At 34.3% G+C, this 27,064-nt stretch overlaps 1 protein-coding gene across 41 annotated transcripts in view; it reads left to right on the top strand.

Moving 5' to 3' along the window:
• The window catches only part of DGKB (diacylglycerol kinase beta), a 394,011-nt gene that overhangs the window by 170,341 nt on the left and 196,606 nt on the right, over nucleotides 1–27,064 (top strand). For all 41 annotated transcript variants that reach the window (XR_014579916.1, XR_014579917.1, XR_014579918.1 and 38 more), the window contains 4 exons: nucleotides 939–1,013; nucleotides 12,469–12,554; nucleotides 14,893–14,982; nucleotides 20,116–20,276. Coding sequence is in view for 36 of the 41 variants with exons in the window: in XM_083824538.1 (XP_083680664.1) it covers nucleotides 939–1,013; nucleotides 12,469–12,554; nucleotides 14,893–14,982; nucleotides 20,116–20,276 (412 nt within the window). In the remaining 5 variants the exon portion in view is untranslated. The remainder of the gene's footprint in view (nucleotides 1–938; nucleotides 1,014–12,468; nucleotides 12,555–14,892; nucleotides 14,983–20,115; nucleotides 20,277–27,064) is intronic.

Raw genomic sequence — 27,064 nt, forward strand, 5'->3', positions numbered from 1 at the left:
AGCAGGAGACAAGGGGTTGTAATTCAAGCCATTGTCATAGATCCCAGGTATGTTTTCATTTATTCAGAGCTCAAACTTTCATGTATAAGAAGTTGTGCAGATACCACATTGTCCTCAATGTGGGAAAATACATTTCTAGTGCTCTTAATGAAGAAACAATACATTTGTAATACTTTTAGGACAATTAACCTCATATTTGCAAAGTAATATTTTTGGAAATATTTTACCATATAAGGAAAGATTTTCTGGGAGTTCCTTATGGGATAGGGCAAAGCTTTTCCTGCTTATCAGTTCCCTTCTATTATTTATATAATTTTAAGTTAAGTGTACTTTAAGTAACTTAAACAATGTGTTTGAATCTTGTTCTTTTTTTTTTTTTTTTTTCCCATTTCAGTATAATCGAAAGGAAGTGTAAATTCTAGAGTTAGATTCAGTTAATGAGTTGACAATTGATTTGCTTTATCAGAATGTTGTTCAACCTATGGGGACATTTTTGGTGGGTGACAGAGTCAGTTTACTTTTGCAATTAATTAGGCTTTTAATTTTGTGTTAGCTATAAATTCAGGGATACATATCCTTTTCCATGCAGTTAGTTCAACAATTAACAGGGTTCTTTCAAAGTCTTTTTTTTTTTTTAACTCGCCTTTTCTTGGGTCTTTCCTTATCTTCTTTTTTTTCTTCTATCATTATATATGGCATTTGAATTGTAGATAGCTTGTAGCACATCTGTCTTAATTTTATGCCCACAATATACAGTCTGTATAAATTATAACTGTTTTTATTTATTTATTTTTATAAATGACATCCTGCATTCAAATCATCACAGTAGATGTTAACTTTTTAACTGTTTGGTTGACAGCTAAAAAAAAAAAAAACACAAAGTAAATGAAAAAAAACATGCAAGTAAATATTTTTCTTTGTCTTTTTTACTTCTTCAGAATTTATAGAAAATTTCAGTACCTTTTAAATCCTCGTCAAGTTTATAGTCTTGCTGGAAATGGACCAATGCCAGGGTAAGTCTACAGTTAATATTATTACCAGGAACTCATTTAATAAAATGCTACATAATCAAATGAACAGACTGAGGCACATATAGCATGCTTTGAATATATCAACGCTACAGACCTCTGAATGGCTGCAGAAATTTACAGGTATTATTTGTTTACATGTACAAATAAAACTATGTATCATATGTTTTACTGATAACCATGCAGTACACTGTAAGAACTCTGTGATAAATTGCACTTTATTTGCAGCTTTTACTGCTATATTAGCAACCTGAGTTCAATTGGGGTTATTTTTATGTTGCAAATATCTAACAATCGCAAAGATTGATTTGAAGTTTTCTTTTACATAAACACATTTTTGCACATATATATGTTCCTGTGTAATGCAGAGAGTGTTCATATATACATATATACATATATACATATATATATTCTTATGCATGTCAGTTACAGAGTGTTGTTTCAGATTACTCTGGCTGAGCTCTCCGTATCCATTCTATAATCTTAGGGGGATGCAGTGGGGCAGAAAGTGACTAGACAGACTAAATTATGTTGGCAGTGACATTTTATGGGTACTAAAGTGTTATCTGAATCAGATAGTGTTGCAGTCAGTTGCCTAACGTGACTCTTCAATTTTGCAATCATGTGAATGGAAGTGAATCACAGTATATCAATTTTTGCCACTTCAAATTGTCTCCTTTTTAAGTAGCATGTACCTTGGTAGAAGAGAACAGGCCAGCACTGATTATCTGGTCCATGTACCATTTTGTGTATGGGTTGCATATTATTTAGTTACACAGATACATGAAATTTTACACCAATGAGAAACATTACAGAAATATATTAAAAGATATATGTTCACTGACATAAAGTTTACACTATTGCTTGAATAATATATATATATATATATATATAAAATCCTGGGATTCTTTTTATATAGAGAAGTTTATAGATTTTATTTTTTTTCCTTTTAAGTTGGAGGAAGAAAAAGATTAAAGTGGAAATGTACATGTTTTGTGCTTTGCAATATCATATTTCAGTTGTCATGGGTGTATTACTGAAAAGAGTATGCTTTAACAATTTTTGCCAATACTGAATATTTTAAGGCCAGATATACAGGAAGTTATTAAAACCATTCTACATCAGTTGTCCATTCATTCATTATGTTAGACTTAGTATGTGTATAGTGTTGATGAAACTGAAAAGTGAATTGGCTCCTATCCTTTTTGAAGTTTGAATTCTCTGGATATCTACAAATACAGTGTGTCTATCTTAGCTACAGTGTGGCTAAGGTGCAACCTGCAGAGTAGGCAAAACCTGCTCAAAAAAAAGTCATCCATGAGATGTCTGATTTCTTTCATGCCTGTAATTTTATCCTGTACTGAATGTTATTGCCATTTGATTATTCAAACATTTTTTGTTTTGTTACACTCATCTTGAGATGTATGGAAAATTGAAATAATCTTACTCCAAAAATTAACTAGATTAGAAAAATTGCAGAAAGTTATTTCAGGAATTTAAAATAAATTTTAACTGAGATAAAACTAGTAACCAGTATTGTTTTACATAGGGTAAACTAGAAATGCCATGCTTTGAGATTGAGAGGACAACTTTTAAAATAAATTAAATATTTATTTTCAACTTCATCTCACTGAATTGAAGCTCTAAACAAAGCCAAACAAACAACTGAAAAAACACACACACAGAAACCACTTAGTGACTGCATTTCTGTTTATAACTGTCTTCTGGTTTTCATTATCTTGTGATGTAAAAGAAAATGTATTTTAAGGAAGAAGCACAAGAGGGCAGTGTTAAGTTCAGACAAGCCCTGTACTGAAAGCAATTTAAACTCTAGTCTTTTGAACCATAACAGTGTTTTTAGGAAATATTTTCAATTTCTCTTCCTATTAGGAATCTAAATAGTTTTACTTCAGAGTCACTTTGAAGCAATTTTTAATTAATTTTCAAACAGAGATTGCATTTTATTAAGCTTGTTTTGGTATGTTTTTAATTCATTCCACAGAAATGAATAATCCTAAATTTTCAGTTTATCTCCTGCCATCACTTTTTGCCCCTGGCAATACTATGTAGGCTGTATAAATTTGTCAATTAAGAAAGCAGTTGAATAAACTCTGTATTTCATTTACCAGTCTTTGTTTTCCTTTCTGTGAGGGCTGGATTGCCTAATAAAACCTGCCCATACATCCATCTGTCCATTCATTCATCCACCTCTATAATGCCAGTTATGCTGGACTGTCAGTCAAAATGTTATATTTGTTTAGTATTGTCATGTACATCAATCAGGTTGAAATGAAACAGAGTGAGGGGATTGTACAGCACAGAGGTAAATGAAAGTATATCCTTCATGCCAGTTACTGTAATTGAGTGGAAAGGGATAAACATAACGTGTATTTATTTTAAACAATTTATGATTATTGTAATAGATTTTAATTGAGTTTATTTTGTGCCTTTTTTTCTTTTGAACACTACTTTCAGACATATTTACTCAACCTGTAAAATGTTTATAGTATGAGAGTAGAATTTGCATGTTTTCTGTTGAGCCAAACTGTCTGTTTTAACCCAGAAGTTATTTATTAATGATCGTATCTCTCTGATGGTATGTTGTCATCAACCAAGATGATAACATTCATAAGTTTTCTACCTTGAGTTCCAAACATCTGTGGTTACTCTCAATTAATATTTCCAGTTCCTTTTTGTTGAAAATATAGGTGTTTAAATAATGGAGAAAAACAATAGAACAAGGAGGCCCATAATATCCTAAATCTTAGGGGGACTGTGAAACTGCTGGATTTCATGAAAATGTCAACAGCGCAATCATTCTAGGTTATTCATTCTTCCTTTTTAATGAGATAACCATGTTCTTTCACAGAAATGTGTTGGAATAAAGGTCTCCTTACCAGACCTGAGCTGGAACAAGGTTAAAATAGTCCTTGCTCAGAGAAAGTATAGCCTAGGGACACTAGTCCCATGTTTGAATTTCTTTAAAATCTGATTTATAAATCTGAAACTTATAATTCTGCTTCCTCTTTCAAGTCTGTTATATTACACAAACTAAACTAAAACTAAAAGGGTTTTGATTATCAGCTATTGTGCATTTTTTAATAAATATGCTGATGTGTAGAAGGTCAGTGGTAAAATATTTTGAACAAGCTGTCAGTGAATTTAGTATCACCATCTGAATGTCCAGTTGCTCAAGTGGATGTGTCACCTAATTTCATAATAGATGTGATGGTACTTAGAGAACTGCTGGGACAGTAGCAAAAAATATTTCTTGTAGTTTCTTTGCATGCCTAAACGAAGGTTTTCAGAGTTGTTTATGTCAACTCATGTACATAATCTATATAAAAATACATTGCAATGATTCAAATAAATCACAATAAAGCCAACCCTCTGACACTGATTCTTTTCCAACAACGGAAGCTGACCTGCTGCGATGCCTGAAAATCAAGGAGCTCTCAGCCAAAGGGCAACAGTATGCTTTAAACATTGGTATAATAATTAATGGTTTAGACATTCGTTATTTGGGAGCAGAGAGAGATGGGTGAGCTGGAGAAACCCTGAAAACTCGGCAGCTGAACATAGGCATAAAAGGTACTCTACGGTTATAGACTACAACAGTTAACAAAGTGACATGAAAATTGCCAGGCTGATACATTGTGTAATTTGTGCCTAGCACCTGTGTTTTTAGCCTTGAAAAGAGTTTCCCTGTTTGGTTGTTATATCTCTATAGGAGTCTTCTACTTCTGACAACAACTGTTATTGTGGATTTAATGATCTTGAAGAATCTGAAATTCAGTTATTGTTCACCTCACAGAGAGGTAAATAATAGCTGGCTGAATAGCAGTCAGCCACAGACCCACATGGCTCTGTAGAGAGGTCACCATTTCACAAAGGCTTTGTCCCTCTGAAAAGGCTCCCGTTCCCTTAAGTCTATTATTTAAAATGTCTAATTTATGTTATTTTTATACAGTATAATAGAAATTATATCCGCAAAAGTTGTATTTCTTTGTTACTCCCTTAAGCATTTAATTTGGAGAGCATGTATTTTTTAAATTCTATCCACAAGTTTACATCAGCAGGCCTTTTTAAACCTTAAATTCTGTCCACTTAAAAGATGCCCAAGACAGCTAAACTGAATTCCTACAACTTACTCTGTAATTTAGTTGGGAATCTACAGCACCTGGGCCTTTATACCTTCACAAAGCAATGGGCCTATTTTGAAAATTACACTATTTCCCCTGATTATTGGAATTGATGGCTAAAGTATTTCTTTGCTGTTGGACATTGGGATTTCACAGAGTATTGTGGAAAGACATATACACCAAGAATACTTTCAGAAGATAATAAGTGCATAGTTATTTTCTTCTGAACAAAACATTGGACCTGATCCATATTTCTTTGGAAGAATTATATTTTTGCCAAAGGGTAAAGCAAGCCGTGGTGGATTAGTTGTACTCTAATGATTAACTCTACGTTATGGTTGTGCATCATAAATCAGTAGAAGTTAGAACTCAGTGAGTCTTAACACATGAAACTTGGTTTTAAATATATATTATAAAACAGCTGTTTAACATTTTTATTTGTATGATGTCCAAGGTGTTTGCAATATGCATACCACAATCTTCAAATATTGTAAATATCACTAATTTCCAGTACTACTTCTCAGTCTAGGCTGGTAAAGCTGTGGTCCAGAATAATTCACCCCTCTCTTACCCACTGTAATTGTTCATTGGTGAGTTTGCCACACCCACAAAACCTATTGTCTAAAATCTATTTTAAAAAAGTCTTTGCCCCATCCTTTAGCCTGCTTATTAGCTTCTTGCCCTCCCCCCTGCCTTCTTGAACTGGTTCCCTTTTCTCAGTCATTTCAAAGTAAGCTTTTGACTATCATTTTTAAGTTATTTCTGAAATTCACTGTACCTATGACATCCACTACTCAGCATTTATTGATTCACTTTTCCCACAAGTGTTTCTGCTTTCCTTCTTCTGACTGGCACGTATCTCTCTCAAATCAGGAAGGTTGCTATCCGTCTTTTGGGTATTATGCAGATAAAGCAAATTTCATTCTTGCAAAGATCATAGGTTTTACACTATCATTATTGTTCAATATCCATATCAAAATAATTTTGGGCCATCTACTGACTATAATTATTATATTATTATATTATTGCTATAATGTGAAAATAGTTTGGTATACATTGTAAGCAATAGTTACAGAAAACCTAGGTATATTCATGGTATTTTTGAGCGTGAAGTATGTGATAGGGACTGATGTCTTCAGTGTGGGGTATCTGACACAGGGTCTTGGCTTGAATTACTTTTCTGTTAAAATGTCCACTATAATCATGAAGCTCACCAGTGATTCTGTATGGTCACTTATTGCAAGACTGAGATGATATTTTTCTAATTGTGCCATCATTTTTAGCAAGCCTGGAATTTGAAATTGGTAGCCACCTTCATCTTTAGAAATTATGAGCTGAAAACAGTATTTTCAGCTGCAAGATACCCCTCTACTACTTAACTTTTGCACATTCAAATGCCATTCCAGGAGAGGAATATTTTGTCCCATACTATGATAAACTGGATTTACCGAAACTATTTTTATTAGTGATTTGTTGTAATTACTGTCTCATGAATAGTGTCATTAAAATATATACAAAACTGTAACTGAGTTTTATAATGAGGATAAAAAGTGTGTGTTGTCCAGTTACATGGCCAGCTCAGCTTCTCAGTCTAGACAAGGAAAAACTGAATTTTGTTTACATTCATATACTCAATGACCAAACAAAATAACCATTTGTCAGGGATTGTATTCTGTTTGTTTGGAAAAATGGCAGCAGTATGGTCAGTACAATAAAAGGGTAAACATTGCAACAGTGTAATTGCTGTAACTTTCAACTTGGTGCTTTCATCTGGATAGCTAGTTTAAGGGGAAATCATAGTGAGCTGAGCATCTAAATTAGTGAAATTGCTAGTTTAAGCCCAGCATTGTGAATTCACAAGTGGATGGTTTCCAAATTATAGAGTTCACGTGAATTGTGAGATATCTAACAGATTAGACTTTTGTTAATGTAAATCTTTTTTAAAAGGTTTAGCAGGCTGTTACTTCTTTGAGCTGGTGATATTTAGGGTGAATGTTTATCTTTTATTCACTTCCATTCACACACAATGCAAGTTCTATTCCAATATGCAAGTGAAGTACTAATTCACTCGTAATTATCATACTGTTGGTAAAGTTACAGATGCCATTCAAGATTATTTTTTAAAATAATATTACTTTATTTGATTTATGCCACACTTTCTCAAACATTTAAAAGTTTCAAAATTTTACATATTTATTTGTTCAATATTATTTTATTGTCTCGATACCTTTAAAACCAGACTACTTTATTACTGGGAATATGGAAGTTTTAAAACAGAAGTCATAACATAAATAACAGTTAATACAATTTTTTTTCCGTAAATAATACTGCAGAGCTTCTGTAGTCTTCAGTCTTGCATCTGATTACAGTTAGACAAAAGTGCTATAGTTGGCAAAATTCCTGTGGTGTGTATAGTAATATTGGCTAAGAAGCTGAGACAAAAGTATTTTGAAATTATACTGATCATCTCTTTCTAGATTATTCTCCTTTTCCAAACACTGAATCCAAATTACTGAAGTGTATCTGTAAAAGCAGCTCAGTAAACATGGATTTTATCCCTAAGAGCTGAAGTAGCTCTAATAACATTTAGAGCATTTAAGAGGAAATTTCTCTACCGTAGGACAGGTACTTAAGTTCTGTTTGTTTGTTTTCCCCACTTTGACCTCTGCAATTGAGAAATTTGCCAAGTTATATAGTATTTTAATATCTGCTGATATTTTACAATTTACCTTACATTTAGTTGATAACTATACTGAGATACCAGTATCAATGTCTTATTCTTTGCTTGGGCTATCAGCAGTTTTAACTTTTTCGTCTATTCTGGGTGAAGAAGGCTGGCTGATGGATATCTTATAGTCCTACTACTGTGATATCTTATGTTGCTGATTCCTGAAATCTTTGTATAGTGCACTACTACCAGGTATGGGAGGAAAATGTGTGTGCAGATACCTTAATGGAAAGCATTGTCAATTACATTTTAAAATAGTTTTACTTTGAATGGGACAGGAGTTCCTAAAACAATTCTGTAATAATGGAGGAGAGCTATCAGTGCATAAATCAATTATATACATGATTCAAATACAAATAGTTAAATCCTTTAGTGTTTCTGTATGATTCATTAATAGGTTCTCTGTGTTCATATAGCTTTGATAAGATGATTATGAGAAACTGAACTGGAGTAGTATAGGTAGTTGAAACAGTTGCCATCTTTCAGGTGGAAATTACTAATTTATCAGCAGAAACTCAATAATTGCCTCTGTGTGTGATCCTTGTGTCTGGCAAAATAAAAATAATAATAATAATAGGCTGGTATCAAACACCTTCAGTGGTTTAATTTAATTTGTTTTACTACCAGGAGATAAGAAACTTGTTCAGACTAAACCAGGTCAATTTACAAGGGACCTACTGAGATGAAGATAGATATCTATTGATAGGTTTTACAGCTCAGTATGATTGATCCTATTTACTGTATTAATTATTGACCCTGACCTGAGAACTCTGTGTATGGTTATGAAATTTGCACAATGTGCAAAGTTGGGAAGTATTGTAAAAGCTAGGGAGCAACAGTTAATGGTATAACAATTTGATCGTCAGACAAGAATTAGATGGTCTAGTCAATTTTGATGATAGAAATACAATCACATGTAACAGTGTCGTGTAAGCCAAATTTAGGGATTGTTTGTATTTAATCAGTAGAAAGAAAAATGGTTCATTTTTAAGAATCATCTAACAACTTACCTAGCAAATATCCTGCTGTTTTAAGGCCTTAGGAGGCAGCCATCTATTGCTGTTGTTTTCCTGGTATTATTATAGTTGTGGCTTTTTAGCTTTTATTCCCAAGCTTATAGGAGTGTTGTGTGTCCTGTGGTAGAAGATGTTAGTAGGAAAAGTTCTGCTGATCCTTCTTGTTGCTTGTTTGCAAGTGATTGAAGAGTAGGCATTACTTGGGTTACTGTCTGTATCAGCATAATATTTGAATGTACTATTCTAGCTCTTTTATTTTCTATTATTTGACTACTTGAATTTCTGATGTAGAAAAGCCTTTTACTATAATGTCTACAAAAATCAAATCTATATGAAATAATATCTGAATATTATCTGTAAAGTGGGGAACGTGTTTTTTTTTTTGAATTGAAGGTAATGTTTTTGGCAACTTTTAATGGTAACTTTTTTAGTGAGCAACAAAAAAAAAAGAATTGCAATAACTATATTGCGTGTAGATTACAGTACAAATTAATTTGATACAGATAAAGTATGTTTTGAAGTATCTATTTTACCTGTTTTTCATATTCTATGTAATATCTTTCAAGGTTGCTGCCATAATGGACATTTGTCCTTTGTAATTCATGCCGTGCTTACTGTAAGATCCACATTGTGCTATGTAGAGGAATTGTCTAACTAAACTGTTATATATATATATATTTATATATATATTTATATATATATATATTTAACAGTTTAGTTAGACAATATGGTATAGACAATATATGGTAGAGATAAAACTTTTGGGGAAAGAGACCTATTGAAAGATTTATTTTATATTTTTGTTATTTGACTTCCACTGTTTTATGTCTGCTTCAAACCCTTTTACCATGTTCTTCTCCAATATTTATTTTCAAACCATTTAAAAACGTTCTGTGGATAAGAGGTAATAGTTGTTATTAAGATACTAATTGACTAAAACTATGTTGATAGGCAATACTTAACGCTTTCCCTCAAGTTCTATTAAGAAATCTGTCTTTCATCACAATGATAACTCTTACTGAGTTTGATTGGAACCATATGAAACAGAAAAATATTTTCCCTTACAAATTCTTAATGTAGGCTATATATTCTAACTCAGTAAGAGAGCTTTATTTACATTTAAATTTATAAATATATTTACTTTTATACATATATATTTCTTAAATATTTATATTTGTGTGGAATATCCTTATATAACCTACATACCAAATATGTAATATGTCAAACTTTATATTTGTTTCATGTGCATTATATAAAATATGCAAATATAAATATTGCTTTTATATTTAAAATCATAAAAAGAAAAGGTCATTTGCGCTTAATTCTGTACTATGAGATCAATTGTTTGGGAAATTCACTATGTGTATAAAATGCTCCAGTGGAAATATGAATGAATCTTAGTGAGAATTTTTTTGACAGTTTTGTCAGATTCTTGAGTCCACTTTTTTTTTTTTTTTTTTTTAAATGAACGTTATGCCTTGAAAGCCATATGGTGAGGATGCCTGCTTATAAAAATTTGTCTGAGGTTTAGGTCCATTTTCTGCCTATCTGGATTAAAACTAGCATCAACCCAATGTTTTTGTTTGATTGATTGATTATTTGTTTTTGTTTTTATTATTCCCACTCCCCCCAGCTTTCTTTTTGACACGTATTACATATGGTAGAAGTGCTTAAATATTAATAGAAGTTAGTACCCTGCCCTCACCTCTATAACTTCATTTTAAATTAATCTGAAATACCCTCAGTGGTGGAAGTAGCATAACTAGATCTGCTAACTTTCTAAAGAACTAACACCATTGGGGCAAAATGGGAATGCTGGTAATGGAAAGCATTTGTCCCTTTGCCAGTTCTTATGAAATGATGGTGAGGCACACCTGTGAGCCAGGATATTTCTCTGCTCGCTCTCATTGTGATGGGATGTGACTTCCAGCAGAGGGTCTTTCAGCACACATACTTACTAGAAGATGTGTTCTCCAAGAGTAGCCAGCCATGACATTTTGGATCAGAAGAGATCCTACAGCACTTGTCCTTCAGATTCATGGAGTAGAACATAAAAGATGAGAAGAGCAAAACTGGGTTTGACACAGAATGAGTAAGCATCTTTGAAACATTGTACTTGATACTTGTTAATGTGTTACAGCTCTTCTGAGCAGAGGAAATTAGGAGTGGGATGACAATGTGATGGACTTATCTATGTAGATTTGTTTACCTTGAAATTCTTGTCTAGACCTAATTAAAAAAGAAGTTATACTGTCTGTGGTCTTCTACATCTTAAATAACTTTTTTTTTTTTTTGAATGTTGCGCTTCCCCTTCTGTTTCACATGCTCTTTCTTTTTCTCTGTAGTTTTTCATTTGTTCTTCATTTTAAAAAGAGACATTTAAAAACAAAATAAAAAAAACAAAACAAAAAAACTTTCTAGAGACAGGAACACCATTCCCTTAGCAGAACCAAAGCTTCATATGGGAAACAGCTTGTAACTTATACACTTATTTATATTACACTTACAAGTGTAATAACTTATTACACTTGTAACTTATTCAGTATATTTGTTTGTATTTAAGAATTTGTGCACAATATAATGATTGTGCATTTATCGTGAAGTTGCAAACTGGAAATCTGATCTGGTCACCAGCTTTTAAACTATGCATTAAGATGACTTTGACGTTAAAGAGTAGAATAGATTTGAGTGGCCATGCATACACATATATATAATTCAAAATTATTGTAAGGTTTTTGTCTAGTTACAATTTACTTGTAAGGAATAATTTCAGTACATGTCAAAAGCTATCCTAAAAAAAAAAAAAAAAAAAAAATACATTAAAAAGATTGCAACTTAGAATGTTTTTAATATATCTTCACTTTTCAGCATGATGGAACATTGGTATTGTATAAAGTGCATAATGATGCAGTGATATTGTTCAGCACTCAATGTATGTGGAAGCAGAAATAGCTGGGCAAATATTACCAAAGATCTTGCACTTTTAAAATAGTTTGCAGGATGATGTAATGGGTGCTTTCAATCTGATGCTTACACATATTGTTTTAAACCATGGTGCAAAATTGTTTTTATCAACCACAGATGCTCAGCTTATTATGTATTAGTGTACTATTAGAAATGTGCCATTTTCATATGCTTTTATAGGCACCACCTCACAAGAACGTTTTGTGGCTAATATATTCAGCCACCTTAGACTTCTCTGTCTAGAGAGACTACATAGCCATTTACAACTGAGTAAGCAGATAATGTTTTCTGAGAATAGTTTGAAACTGGCACAAAGATTTGGATTAACCATTAGTTCCCATCTTTTTCTAATATTAGTGCATCATAATAACCCTTGAATTAGTAGTTGTATATGAAATTTACCAGATAATTCACTGTTGGATTGTATTTGTCGTCTGTTTAAAAAATGAATGCATCGGCAGAGGTGATTATTATTTAAAGTGTTAAATTGTCATTTAGTATTAAATGAAATGTCTTAAGTCATAAAATGTAGGAATAATGCACAATGAATTTATGTTAATTAAATAGATATCTTCATTTACTGTTTTTAGGTTAAGTTTTTTCCGAGATGTTCCTGAGTTCAGAGTACTAGCATGTGGTGGAGATGGAACAGTAGGCTGGATTTTGGATTGCATAGGTAATCAACAGAGTTTACATAGTTTTGCTGGACTCATATATTTCATTTTACTGCTCTTTACTATTTACCAGCATGTGGATACAAATATTTCGTACACGATGTTCATTTAAATTTTTGAAATTTAATAGTTTGAGAAATTATTATTTTTAAGGGTATTAAAATTGCAAAATCCCTGGATAAGTTCAATGTTCGTAGTCCTGCAGATTCCCAGAAGGCAAGAAACTTGAATCAAAACTGTTTTCAATTCAAAGTCAGTTCCCTATACTGAATCAGAGCAGCTACCAAATTTCTGTTTATGTTCCATTATTCCATAATGGAGAAAATGTCATAACAGTCCTTTGAAAAGAATTGTTCTTACAGCCATTTAGATGCCCATGATGTGGGATATGTAAATCATTTCAGATTTTGAGTTCTTTCAGTCAGTTGGCCATAAAGTCCTGTGTATAAATAATTAGGAAGGACCAGAGGTCAAGATATTGAAGATTCAAACTTCCTGATGATTATTAGGGAGCATATCTTCCACACCATAGCACTGTTTATTGGGTACTAGAGAGGCTGCAGAGAAAATAATGGGAATGTCTGACAATGGAACTGAGGAAGGAGATGAAGAGAGGCCAAAAGACTCAACTTTACTGTTTGGAGAGTGTTAAAAATTGTGCTTTTTTCATGGGAACTGTGGACCAGAAAACCTAAGTGAAAATGATGGAGTATCAAAGACATATTTCTGATCATGGTTTGACCAAAAAAAAAAAAAAAAAAAAAAGAAAAGGAAGGGGAGGTAAAAAAAAAAGTCCTTTTGCAAATACATGGTATTTCTTGTAATTCTCAAATAGCTTTCAGAATTGTAAATCAATGTACATAAACATCAGGTGAACTGTCTAAATTGGAAGGGGTGAAGTTTTGTAGCTGTTAATTGTGTCATTGTCTTTTCCATGAGATCTAAAATGTCATGTAGTTACCTTTCAGCAACATTATTTGAAGAAAAGACTGCATTTTGCCTTAGTAAAATACTAACTTCTGAAGCATTTTTTGTGGTGCGGTGCAGAATTACAAAATAATTTGGAAGATCAAGGATCCACCTGTTCCATAGGTGCAGAAAATATGTTTTAAATGCAGCCTTTTAGGAAACAACCTTTTGACATGAGTAATATGTATAAAGTTTAAGAAATCACCTTTTTAGAGAAACAGACACATTCTTGTTTGATCTTTTTCTTCCCTGATCTTCTGACTTAAAATTCATTTTAGCCGAGAGAAAAAAAAAAAAATTCTCCTCAATTTGAGACTTTCAAATTTTTTCCCTCCCCTCCCTTCCTCTCTTCTCCCTTCTCTCCTTTTACAAATTTGCAGTACACTGGCATTGTAAATGCTAAATCTTTCTAAATATTTGAAGAGAGAAGTTGATAAAAAAACAAGGTGACCCTGCTATATCAACTGGATGTATAAATTTGATGTATAAATGCTAACAATTGTTGGTAACTACACATAATTCTATGAACAAAATAGATGATTGTTTAGTTATTCAAATATTACTTTTAAACTAGACATGCCACTCATGATGATTAAATGGACGATTTGACAAATTATATATTTGAAATATACTTGGAGAATATCTGCCCCACTTCAGAAAAGCTGTACTTCTTCACAAGGGTTTCCCCATCTGATTTTGAATAGAGATGCTTTAGTTTGAAACACTAGAAAATTAAAGGTTGAAAGCGAAAAGACACTCTTAAGTACATACATTTCAAAATATTTCTTATTAAATACAAAATATTGACTTAGAGACTTGATGAGATGTTTATCTTGATTAATGATTATCTTGAATAGTAGATTTGATTCCTAATGTGCTAAACCCTGGTGTTGGGTCGAGGGAGTCTTTGGTAAAGGTGGTCGTGTTCCACACGAATCCAACTGAATACACAGCTAAACAGAAATTTGGTCACCCAGCTGAAGGATTTGTTTCATTATTCCTGTCCTGAACTAATACTGTTTTGCATTCCTAGTTGGGAATGGTATAGGTGAAACTAACAGAGAGCATAAAATATTCAGTCTGAGAAAAATATATAATGTCATTGTTTATGTATGTTTATCATAGCCTTGGATTTAAAAAGTCCATATGATAATAATGTAAATTAGGATTAAGGATTGAATATTGGCTAGGGAAGGGGCTGCACAATGGAATGTCTCAATGAAATGCTTGTTGTTGAACAGACAGCAGAATCTCATGTGTAAAATACATATCACTGTCTTTCACTGAAAGAAAATGTAACACAGTTACTATATTGGTACCAAGCAATTAGATTTTTGTTCCTTAGTTATGTTTTTCCTTCTTTATTCACAGAGAAAGCAAACTTGCTTAAGCATCCTCCAGTTGCTATTCTGCCTCTTGGGACTGGAAATGATTTAGCAAGGTGTCTGAGATGGGGAGGAGGTAAACACAAATTAAAATATCTTGCATTATGTAATTAAAAGAAAAAAAATTGCAACAAAGTCTACCCTTAACATTTGGACGTCTCTTTTATGATGTATGTAAAGAACCATTATTGCCTTTCCTCTTTTTGGAATTAGCTGTCTGCAAATGTTATATGAACTGTTTTATAGATATTAAAGGTCATAAGCACTCTTCGTACCTTGCTTGTAGCTCCTGCTCACACCAAAAAAGCTCCAAGGTACAATGAGAGTAGTATACAGCTACTTGGTTGGCTTTTTACCATCTGTATTGCAGTTATTTCTTTAATCAATACATTATAAAAAGAGTATTCTTAAATGGATTTTAATTGGGGCTGTTCTGAAAGGGTTACTGAAAACAGCTAATAATGGTTTTGGAGTGGTTTCATCTTTTTTAATATTCATAAATATTAAATGAAAAATATGTCTCAGCCTCAGACGAGTTCCTTTGGTCCACTCGTTTCTCTTCTGCTACAGAGGATTCCAGACAATAAGTGCTGTGGTGCTATTTATCAGGAAATGAGAAGACAAAGAATGATGAAAGGAGAATATATGTAAAGGCAAAACTTTAATATCCTTTGCATCCTTTCCTGAACCTAATTCTCAGCTTCTCCAATAACTTATTTCCATTCAGGATTTGCATTACAGAATTAAAAAGAACATCATAACCTGAAGGAAACCCAAAGAAGAAAGTCTTAGGCAAGGCAGTCTCCGGAGAAAGCACATCAGTTCACAGGCTCATAAGTAGTTCTGTTTCAGGTCTCAGTTGTTCATTTCAGTTCAGATATTGTATGTTTGGAAACTGTCTGTTTATTTTGAAATTCCCAGCTTTTGCAGATGTTTCTTCCTTCTTCTGTCTCAACAAAAGTTTCTTTCCAAACGTCTACCTTGTTACCAGATAGGTCTTTAGCAAATTCTCTGTAGTCTCCATGCTAGAGAACTTTTGTTAACCATAATGTTCTGTCAAATCATTTGAGGGCCTTCTTCATTTTTCTGTCATGACTGGTGATTGTTTATTTTCATAGTCCTTGAAATAAAACCAACCAAATCAGCCTTACGTAATTTTCTGGGCAGTTCATTGAATAGTCATAGAATAATTCAGACTGGAAAGGATCAGAGGAGGTTTTCTTGTTTAATCTCCTACAGCAAGCAGAGTCAATTATAAGAGTAGATCACATTGCTCAGGACTTTATCCAGTTGGGTCTTAAAATCTTCCTAGAATAGAGTCAGCATGGTCTCTCTGGGCAGCTTGTTCCTGTGCTTGACTGTCTTCATGGTAGAGTTTTTCTGTTTATACAATCTGAATGTCTATTGTTTCAATTTACACTCTTTGTCTCTCATTCTGTCGCTATGCACTGCTGTGAAGAGCCTGGTTGTGTCTTGGTAATTTCCTTATAGGCCTTGATAGGCTGCTATTAGGTTACCCACTACCACCACCACCATTTCTTCTCTAGGCTGAAGAAGCCTATCTTCCTCAGCTTCTCCTCACAGAGCAAGTGCTCTTAGCCCCCAGTCGTCTAGGTGGTCCTCAGCTGAACTTCCCCCCATTTATTGTTGTCTGTCTTGTACTGTATGTGCATGTGGGGAGGGAGGGCAGGTCTGCTCTAAACTGGATGCATTCTAATTGCTGAGCAAGAGGGGGACTTCACTTCTCTCAAGCTACTGGCTCTGCTCCTGTTCATATGACTGAGAATGCTGTTGGACTATGTTGCCAGGCTATTCTGTGAGCTCATACACAGCTTGCTGTCCTCCAACACTACTCCTGGTGCTTTTTTCACAGAGTTTTTCCTCTCTCAGTCTATCCCCAGCCTGTATCATTGCAAGGGTTATTCCTTCTGTGGTTTGGGATTTGCTCAATTTTGCCAGTCCGTGACTCCAGAGTGTCTAGATTCCTCTGGATGGCAGCCCTGCCATTGAGCATTAGTTTATGTGACATCTGCAAACTTGAAGAACGACCTCCAGGTCACTGATAAGGACAAAAAGAAAAAAAAAAAGGGGGGGGGGGGACAGGTCCCAAGATAGACCCCTGCAGTAGTCCAGTTCTTGTGGGTAACCACATAGAGCACAGCTTATTTGCCACCCCTATCTAAGCCTGGTAATCAAGCCAGTTTTACATATCCATCTACTTTCCTACCCATCCAGACAGTAACATCCCAACTTATCTGCAAGAACACTGTGGGAGACAGTATTGAATGGCTTGCTAAAGTAGAGGTAATCAATATCTGCAGTTCCTCCCCTTGTCCACAAATCCACTCATCTTATTACAAAAGGCAATTACTTTGGTCAGGTTTACCCATGCTAAATCCATGCTGGTTGACTTCTTCATGTGCCCAGAAATGTGGTTGAAGAGGGTTTGGTCGTGTTTTCTTCCAGGGACCAAAGTAAGGCAGACTGGTCTGTAGTTCTCCAAATTATTCTTTTGGCCTTTCTAATGACGGATTCAAATTTTTTATTTTTTATTTTTTCCTGTGATGTCACTTGTAACATCTCCCAGTCTCCATGCCTTTTCAAAGATGATAGACAGTGACTTTGCAAAGCTGTTAGCCAGCTTTCTCAAAATCTTCATATGCAGCCCATCTGTAACAGAAGCATAAAAAGCTCCCTTGAATTTGCTCATTATTAGATTATCTCTGTGCTCTACCCCCATTCTGTCTTTTGGCTGATTACTGTGTTCCTCAATAATCATGTCTTGGTTTTATGCAATCTACCTGATTCTAAATTGTTTTGTAGGTGAATCATGAGGCTAATTTATTGTGTTACTAGACCCGTCCATTTTCTTTTCCTTTGGGAAAAGACCACACTTATGCAAGTTAAAAATAAAACCAAAATGCTTAGTCCTATTGCAATTAGCAAGCAAGATATTTATTATGTTGTTTAAATCAACTCTGTTCATCTGAATCAGAGAAACCGAGTCACGCCTTTCTCTTCCGTGGTCTTTGTAGCTTTTAGCTGAAATCAAAAATTGTTTTTCCATACCAGTAAGTTTACAAGTCAGATAAATTGTGCTTGCCAGTTTCACCTTCATGTGCTGAGAAGGTCCAAGTAATTGCAGTAGAAGTCTGCAGAAACTTATATCCATCACATAGCATAGGTTCCTCAATGAGGTGAAACAAATCACACTCAACAAGATTACCTCTGATGATATTTTGACATTTTCTTCAAGAAAAAAAAAAAAAAGGTGATGAAGAGCAATAGATGGGTACTACTTTTCATTTGACCTGTCTTTCCATTCACTTCTATTTATCTTTTGTTTTAATTGACTACATCTGGACTAAAGTAAATATAATAATAAAAAAGACATGAAAATATTCTGGCTTTCATCATTCTTCGCTACGTTGCTTTTTGGTAGACAGTGACATAACACAGATCTCCTGGAACTTCTGTAGGTTGGGAGAGGAGACAGGTTTCTCAGAAACCAAACTGCTGGTGAGTGGTCTCAAGGACGCAGAAAAATGGAACCGAGCATGCTGCTGTTATGTGGTGGTTGGCAATAACTTAAAAAAATATACAACCATAAGGTAGTACATCAGCAATGTGTTTTGAACACAGAGGCTTTGAATGGCTGTTTACTATTTTTTTCTACATGATGAATTTCAGTTGAATCAGTAGCTATGAAGAGAACTCCTTATATTTGTCCTGATTTTCTTCATACAAAAGTTATAACTTCTGTTTACCAAAGACATGGTTTTTACTTTACTAGACTGTTGATGACCTTGCAAGTACATATTGCTTAAATATGGAAATTTATTCACGATTTGAAGAAGAAACAAATCCACAGATCTTAGTTAACTATTACAAAAAAATTTTGTCTGAATAGTATTTAGAGCTGATAAAGTAACCTAGGAAAGTCCCCCCTTTTTATTTGTATGCACATTCATACTGTAGTTTGAGTATGCTCAGAACTGTGAAAGCAAATATACTGCTTAGTTTGGTATACAGTGTACTGAACTAGGGAATTACCTAAAGACAAGTGTGCTTCTAGCAAGAGTAAGATCTTTTTACAGATCAAGATGAGACTGATAAAGAAGTTGCTGAAAGATGGCAAAATGTTAGTTCTGCTGATGTCATCAGTCATGAATGGATTTCAATATTTTTTTTTAATTTTTTATAATAAACCACACTGAAACAGTTGGTTTAAAAAATTGAAAAAGGCTTTTAATCTTTCAGTCTCATGTTAGACTCTTATCAGATAAATCTAAGATTCTGAACTATTTTTTGCATATATTTTGAAATCACAGGCACTAAAAATTAAGAATAATTTCATAACAAGAACATTTGGCAAACTGTAACCTTACGTCTTTGAATAGCTGCTGTAATCATGTGAAGAATGCAAGGAATTGGCAAATGTAGAATATCAAATTATTTTCTCCAGTATAAATCTGACACCCAGTGAAATCTATAGAGTTAATCTAAGTTTACATTAATTTAGCTAAGTGTGAAGTCATAGAATCATAGAATCATTAAGGCTGGAAGAGACCTTCAAGATCATCCGGTCCAACCATCACCCTACTATCGATATCACCCACAAAACCACGTCCCTAAGCACCACGTCCAACCTTTCCTTGAATGCCCCCAGGGACGGTGACTCCACCACCTCCCTGAGCAACCCGTTCCATTGCCTGACTACTCTTTCGGATAAGAAATGTCTCCTTATTTCCAACCTAAACCTCCCCTGGCACAACTTGAGCTCATTTCCTCTAGTCTTATCACTAGTTATCTGGGAGAAGAGGCCGATCCCCAGCTCCCCACACCTTCCTTTCAGTTAGTTATAGAGAGCAATAAAGTCTCCCCTGAGCCTCCTCTTCCCCAGACTAAACAACCTGAGTTCCCTCAGCCGCTCCTCATAGGATTTTTGTTCCAGGCCCTTCACCAGCTTCATAGACCTTCTCTGGACATGATCCAGAGAACAGTTTAATTTTAACAGTCAGCTCTCCTTTTAATGACAAGTGCTGGAAAATTTTATGCACTTCAAACATAATCCTGATGTTTGGGTCTTGTATAAATAGTTTTAATTTTTCCAGTCATCTAGAAAGAGAATGAAAACTGAAAAAACAAACAAACAAACAAAAAAACTTCTTTATATTTGGTCAAAATAACCATTTTCACCTTTTGCTAGGTTATGAAGGAGAGAATTTAATGAAGATTTTAAAAGACATCGAGAACAGCTCAGAGATTTTGCTGGACAGGTGGAAATTTGAAGTAATTCCCAATGATAAAGACGAGAAAGGAGACCCAGTGCCTTACAACATCATCAATAACTACTTTTCTATTGGCGTGGTAAGACTCATGCTTATTCTTAAGTGATTTTCGTTTTTTCTGTTTTGAATAAGTATTTGATTGTTTTAGAGTGAAGAATTGTTGGTTACAGATCATCTATAATGTTATTTTCCTAGTGAAATGAATGCATAGATGACTGACTGACAGCAGTTTACATAGATTTACTTACACACATTCAAAGCAGAATTATTTTTCAAGATCTTCTACCTTCCCATCTATAAAAAAGATATTTGTGTTGTTCCTAATGGTTTATGAGCATCTACAGCGCTAAATTTAGATTGTCATTATGAAGGTCCTATAAAAATATAAAGGAAAACTAATCACTTAATATGAGCTCAAGTAACCTTTTCCATTAGGACTCACATGATCAGAACTATTTAAAAGAACAGGGACATTCTCTCTTTCTTTAGGAGAATTTTAAATAACAAAATAATAATAAAGAGAAGTATATTCTTGGTTCTGTCTTATGGGCATATTCATAGAATGAATTATGAGGAAAAAGGGTATGAGAAGCTATTAATCTCCTACAAACTGCATCTCCAGCTTGTGCTTCTCTCTTTATATCTACTTCTCCCATTATATCTACTCTCCCCACTGCATATATGAGGGGAATCCGAAATATCCAGTCTAACTCCCTAGAATTCTTTTGGTTTGGATATGCTTTCAAAGACTAGCAGAAGGGGGACTGTGATGAGGTCCAAATTTCACAGATTAAAGAGTTCATAAATAAGATTTTTAACTTGGACACAGCTGTAGTCTAGTTAACTTGGGGACATGACCTCCAGCAGCTAGTACTGGCTGTTCTGAATCTCTCTCTCTCTTAAAAATCAGAATCCACTTTTACAGAATGTATAATTCTATAGTCCAGTATTTCCAAATGCTACACAAAAGTGTTTTAATGGGAAGTACCACATAGTCATTGTAAATCCAAGGAAATTAAAGGTCTCTTCTTGATTTTCTTGGTCACTGTGCTTCAGTCTTAACAAGGTTCTGCCACAACTTTAAATGGTTATATGAAATTTTTACATACTAATTGCAGTTCAGTAATATTGATATAGCGCTGATCAGCAACATGCAAACAGTTTATTTCTTCAAAAAAAAATTCCTTGGCTTCTTTTCCTGTATAGTCTTAAATTATGAAAAAAAAAAAAAAAAATCAGGATCCCCAAAGTTCAGATATTGAAATAGTAAGAAATTATTATTAGTTTGTTTTTTTTTTTGCTTGTATGGTTTATTTGTTATTTACCCTCTCTTGTACAAAATAAGTGCGAAGAACAACTAGATGAATCAGAAATAACAGAAATTAATATAAAAAGGCACCTAAAGGCAAAGTATATGCACCTAAACTAGTGCAAAAATAAGTTCATAATCAGGAGTGGAAAGGAAAAACTTTACAGCTTACAAAATAAATAAATAAATAAAAGCAAATGCCTCACACAGGGAAATATATTCAGTGACTTTGTCAAAAGAGAATATTGAAGCTCAAAGGTGAGGAAAGAAAATAAACGTGTTACACTGAAGAAGGAAGCAAATGATGAAAGGGAAGAGGGATGAGATTTTATGCCTATGTACATTAATACAGTGCAATTTAAATTGTTTAAAATGTAGATGAGCACCACATGTAAAGACACAGCACAGAAACAGGAAATTGATAGTAGGACATTTGTGAATGTGCTAGGCTTCAAAGAATTCTTCAGTGTTATTCAAGAAAAAAAAGTTGAATAGTTGAACTGAAATTATTCAGTGGTATGATCATACCGGTATTAAGGACAACGTAAATTATACATTGTAAAATACCGCAAGAAAATATCAAACTCTACTCTCCACACCAAGCTCCACAAGCAACTCTAAGATTAAGTTTTCAGTTAAAACCTTTGAATTCAATAATTTAATCACACCAAACTTTTGACTGTTCACATAATATAAATATGAGCAGCAGAAAATTATACCAGAAATGGACAATACAATATGTTGCATTGATAAAAGCTTCTAAAACTGTAAAATCATATTTCTGAAGCAGTAAAATCTGTTATGTTTTTCATATGTTCAAGTTTATGAAATGCCTGTTTCTTAAGTTCATTGGAGTGAATAGGACAGAGCAAATACAGAAAGTCAGAAATTGGATCTTAGACTTGCTGAAGTTGTGTAATTCACATATTAGGTAACATTTATGATCATAGACCCATAGAAACACAAGATTGGAAAGGACCTACAAGATCATCTAGTCCAACCATCTTCCTATCACCAATACTACCCACTAAGCTACTAAATCATATCTTGTAGCACCTTGTCCAGGCACTTCTTGAACACCGCCGGGGATAGTGACTCCACCACCTCCCTGGGCAGGCCATTCCAGTGCCTAATCACTCTTAGAGAGAAAAAGTTTTTCCTGATATCTAATTTAAATCTCCCCTGGAGCAACCTGTGGCCATTCCCTAGAGTCCTATCATTAGTTAACTGGGAGAAGAGGCCGATCCCCTCCTCATCACAGCCTCCCTTCAGCAAGCTGTAGAGTACAATGAGGTCTCCCCTGAGCCTCCTCTTCTCCAGACTAAACAACCCGAGTTCCCTCAGCCGCTCCTTACAGGACTTGTGCTCCAGACCCCTCACCAGTTTTGTTGCCCTTCTTTGGACATGATCCAGAGCCTCGATGTCCTGGTAGTGAGGGGCCCAAAACTGAACACAGTACTTGATGTGCGGCCTCACCAGAGCTGAGTACAGGGGGATGATCACCTCCATGCTCCTGCTGGCTACACTATTTCTAATGCAGGCCAGGATGCCTTTGGCCTTCTAGGCCACCTAGGCACACTGTCAGCTCATGTTCAGGCGAGCATTGATCAACACTCCCTTTTTTTTTTTTTTTCCTGGACCCTTGAAAACCCTTGAAGACCCTTGATAACCCTTGAAAAGCCAAGCAAAATGTTTGTCTGTGCAAATAGAAAACTTAAGATAGTAAAACTTATCTACAACTAAAGTAAACCTCATTTCACAAAAGCAAAAATGTTTTCAGTACTTCATGCCTAATACAAACTTTGGCAAGTATTGAATTAGAAAAGCATTAATCTACCACCTTGTTGGACGCCATCTGCTGTTATCCAAGAACATAGCTTGAGTCAGGCCTACAGCAAAACAAAGCAAAACAACAACAACAACAAAAAACGCACACAAAAAAAAAAACAGTGCCACCTACAAGTTTATATTAAGAGAAACAAAAAGGATTGATATAATAGATGAAGTTAGTAACAGAACCATAGAAAATGAGAGTTTAGGGGACCTCAGAGAAACACCTATATTCATTCCTCTTCCTAAGGTAGGTTCTGTGTCCCTTGCCTCATTCTTGACGGATATTTATCTAGTTTGTGTCTTTTCAGATAAAGAATTTTTTTTCCTGTGATTTTTCTATTATTCCATTACTGTATGACTCTATTACTTTATTGTCCTTACTCTAAAATTTCTTTGTCATCTCTAATATGAATAGTCTTGGTGTAGCCTGGGCCCAGGTTTTCCTGTCCTGTGCAGACAGGAGAAGGAAAACAAATTATTCCATTCCTCTGTAAAACTCTTTGTTGCCTACTGGAAGGTCAGTCAGATCCCTTCCTTTGTTCCATAGCCTAACTATCTCCAGTTTCTTCAGTGCTTTCTCACAGAAAATGTTCTCTAGACATCTGATCATATGTGTTACTTTTAGCTGTGTTTAGATAAAACATGAGAATTCAACCCAATTACTCCCTTCAGTTCATATCTCCCTAGAACTGTAGTGCTCCCAATTACTATGTTGCATTTGATGTCTTATCAGCACTGAGTGGAAAAGAGGAATTAACGTCTTGCAAATGACTCCACTATAAAGAAAAAATAGCCTTCTTAACAATAGCACGATTTTTTTTTTCATATTTGACTTGTGATTCATTGATGATTTCAGATACTGTTCTGAAGAACTACTACCTCATATCTCTTTTGGGTTTTGCATAACTTATTCTTCCTACCTACATGCAGAAACATACACTTACTGAATTACATCCTCTTTCAATTTTTACTGTTTCTCCAAGGCACTACAAAGACTGATGGTAACCTGTGGCATATTTTACATTGCCTCATAGATTCACGCAAATAATAGGTGTGCTGTCAAATCATTACGAACAGAACCTGCAATATGGATTTTGTGAGAGTATGGCAAAAAATGTATTTGGCAACAAACAATCTCAGTGTCAGTTTAGAAAGCCCAAGGGAGTAAAACTCGATAAAATTGTGCCTGGCAAGGGGCTCTTACTGCCTTAAGGACCATAATTCAGGTTTGAAGGGATTGCAGAAGTCAGTAGTCCAATCTCCAGTGTTCTTAGCAGGGTCAGCTATAAGAGCAGGTCACATAGCTGAAGGCTTTATCCAGTTGAGTCTTCAAAAACTCCAAAGATGGAGATGTTACAACCTCTCTGAGCAACTTATTCTGCTGCTTGACAGTCCTTATGGTGAAGATATTTTTCCTTACACCTAGTTTGAATCTCTGTTGTTTCAATTTACACTCTTTTTTTACCATCATCCCATTATGCACCACTGTGTAGAGTCTGGCTTTGTCATTTTAATAACTTCCTCATACGTATATGCAGACTGCAATTAGATTTCCCTGAAGTTTTCTCTTCTAGCAAGAAAGCTAGATCTTCAGGCAGTCTTCTTTATCCTTCTGTTTTCAACCAATCAAGACCATAACTTCCCTGCTTGGACACAAGAATGCTGGGGTAGAGGATGTTCAAAACCTTGCTGAAGATGAGCATAACATCTACTGCTCTCTCATCTACAAATCTAGCCCTTTTATCATAGGCAGGAATCAGAGGGTAATTTACTGTTGAGAAGGAAAATCTTTCACTAAGTTGAAAATGAACATTTTCAGGAGTGCGTGTATTTGAAATGCTTCATTAGTATGTTCAGGCCAAAAAAAAAACAGTTGTTTTCTAAAGCATTGTCAGATTCCTGATGTGTGTACATAAGTATATGTACTACGTATAAGTACAGGAAAAAAAAGGTAAGAAAAAAAAAGCAAAATGAGATGCAGTAGATAAATGAGTATAAGCAGTGTTCAACCTGATGATAGCACAAAGCACATAAGAACCACACAAAGCACCAGCCAAGCTGTGTGTCAGTTTCAAAGCAGAAACTAGAAAGCATCTAAGAGTAAAGTAAAATGAGATAAAGATTTTCAAGTGTTCACATCCATCATTCTGTCAGGATGGCAAGACACCAGGAGAGAAGTCCCATCTGCTTCCAAATAGTAGTGGGATTGCTGAAAAAAGCTAAATATCCAAGAAAAAATGTGTATTAAGGCAGTCAAATCATATTGGCTTAAAAAAGTAAAAATATGAAGATTAAGTGAGCTGGCCAAACGTAACTGATAATATTAGCGGACAGATAAACAGACATGATAAAGACAGGAAACATCAGGCCAACTCAGAAATGGGTGTGACTGAAATAAATTACTGACATACTCTGGAGAAAATAAAAATAATCTATACAACCTTCTTTAAATTCATGCACTGCCTAGTAAATTCATACACTAGGTTATTGTTATCACAGTGGTCATCAAAGACAGATCTCAGTAATCTTAGCATTGGTGTGTTATCACAGGCTCTGTATTCCAGACAGTAGGCTTGCAAGGCATTTCTGCAGTTCCTACAGGAATGGAAATTCAGTTATGTCACATCATTTAGCTAAATTGCTAAGGGTATAAGCAATTTATGAGAGTTGAGTGTGTGTGTAGACAGTATCAACTTGTGTGTATTAATTGTCACAGTTAGTCTTTTACCCATGGATAAAACACCATAACTTAACACTACTTTCTTCAGTCACTTAGCTAATTCCCATTAATGGTGAGTCAATATAAATATACCTGAACAGTTACTTCAGATAAGTTTCTGTGTCGTAATAGCCCTGCACATTTGATTTATTTTCTCCTAGCTATTTTCCATATCTGTATCTCAGGCCTGTATTAAAAACAAAAACAAACAACAACAACAAACTTTCACCGATCAATTATATATCTTAGCACAGAGAAGTGTTTCCACAAAATTTAGAAATAGGTTTTCATTTCAATACCTTTTCTTTTTTTTTTTTTTAAGAAAAAGTCTATACTCATTACTTCATGAAAGCATTACTTATAGTGGTAAAAAAAAAAAAAAAGAAAAAAAAAAAGAAAGAAAAGTGGATATAGCTATCCAAAATTCAAAAGCATTTTTTGCAAATAAAAGAGCTTACAAGTCTAATCTCAGATCTTGTCAAGAACAAGCCATTTTCATTTTCATAGAACAGTCATGCAGTCATAAAAAAACATGGATACATATTGTTAATTACAAAATATACCAGTGGATTGGTATAAATTCGATGAAATTTACTATGTGTACCCAAAGCAAGTGCACAGAAAACAGGTAAGAATGGAAGATGATGAAATACTCATTTGCTGAGACCTGAGCAGGAGGACATGGAAGATGGATAGTGAGGCAAATTCTCATGTAAAACCAAGAAACAAACAAACAAACAAAAGCAAAACGAACAAACAAAATACTTACAAACAGTACTCATTACCTTGAGAAAGACTTGCATCTGCTCCACCATCAAACCACATAATGTCATGGTCAAGAATTTTGCAGTGTTAAGATTTGAAGAAGCAGTTTTTTAAAGCTTAGGGAAATTAGCTTATTTGTCAAGCAATTTTAGTCAGATAATAAATTAAATTAGAGTGACTGTCAAGGGTGTGCATCTTTTATGGGGAAGTTATTAAAGACTGTTAAATATGTAAGGAGGCT

Source organism: Anser anser (genome assembly GCF_964211835.1).
Source record: "Anser anser genome assembly, chromosome: 2".
Lineage (NCBI taxonomy): Eukaryota > Metazoa > Chordata > Aves > Anseriformes > Anatidae > Anser > Anser anser.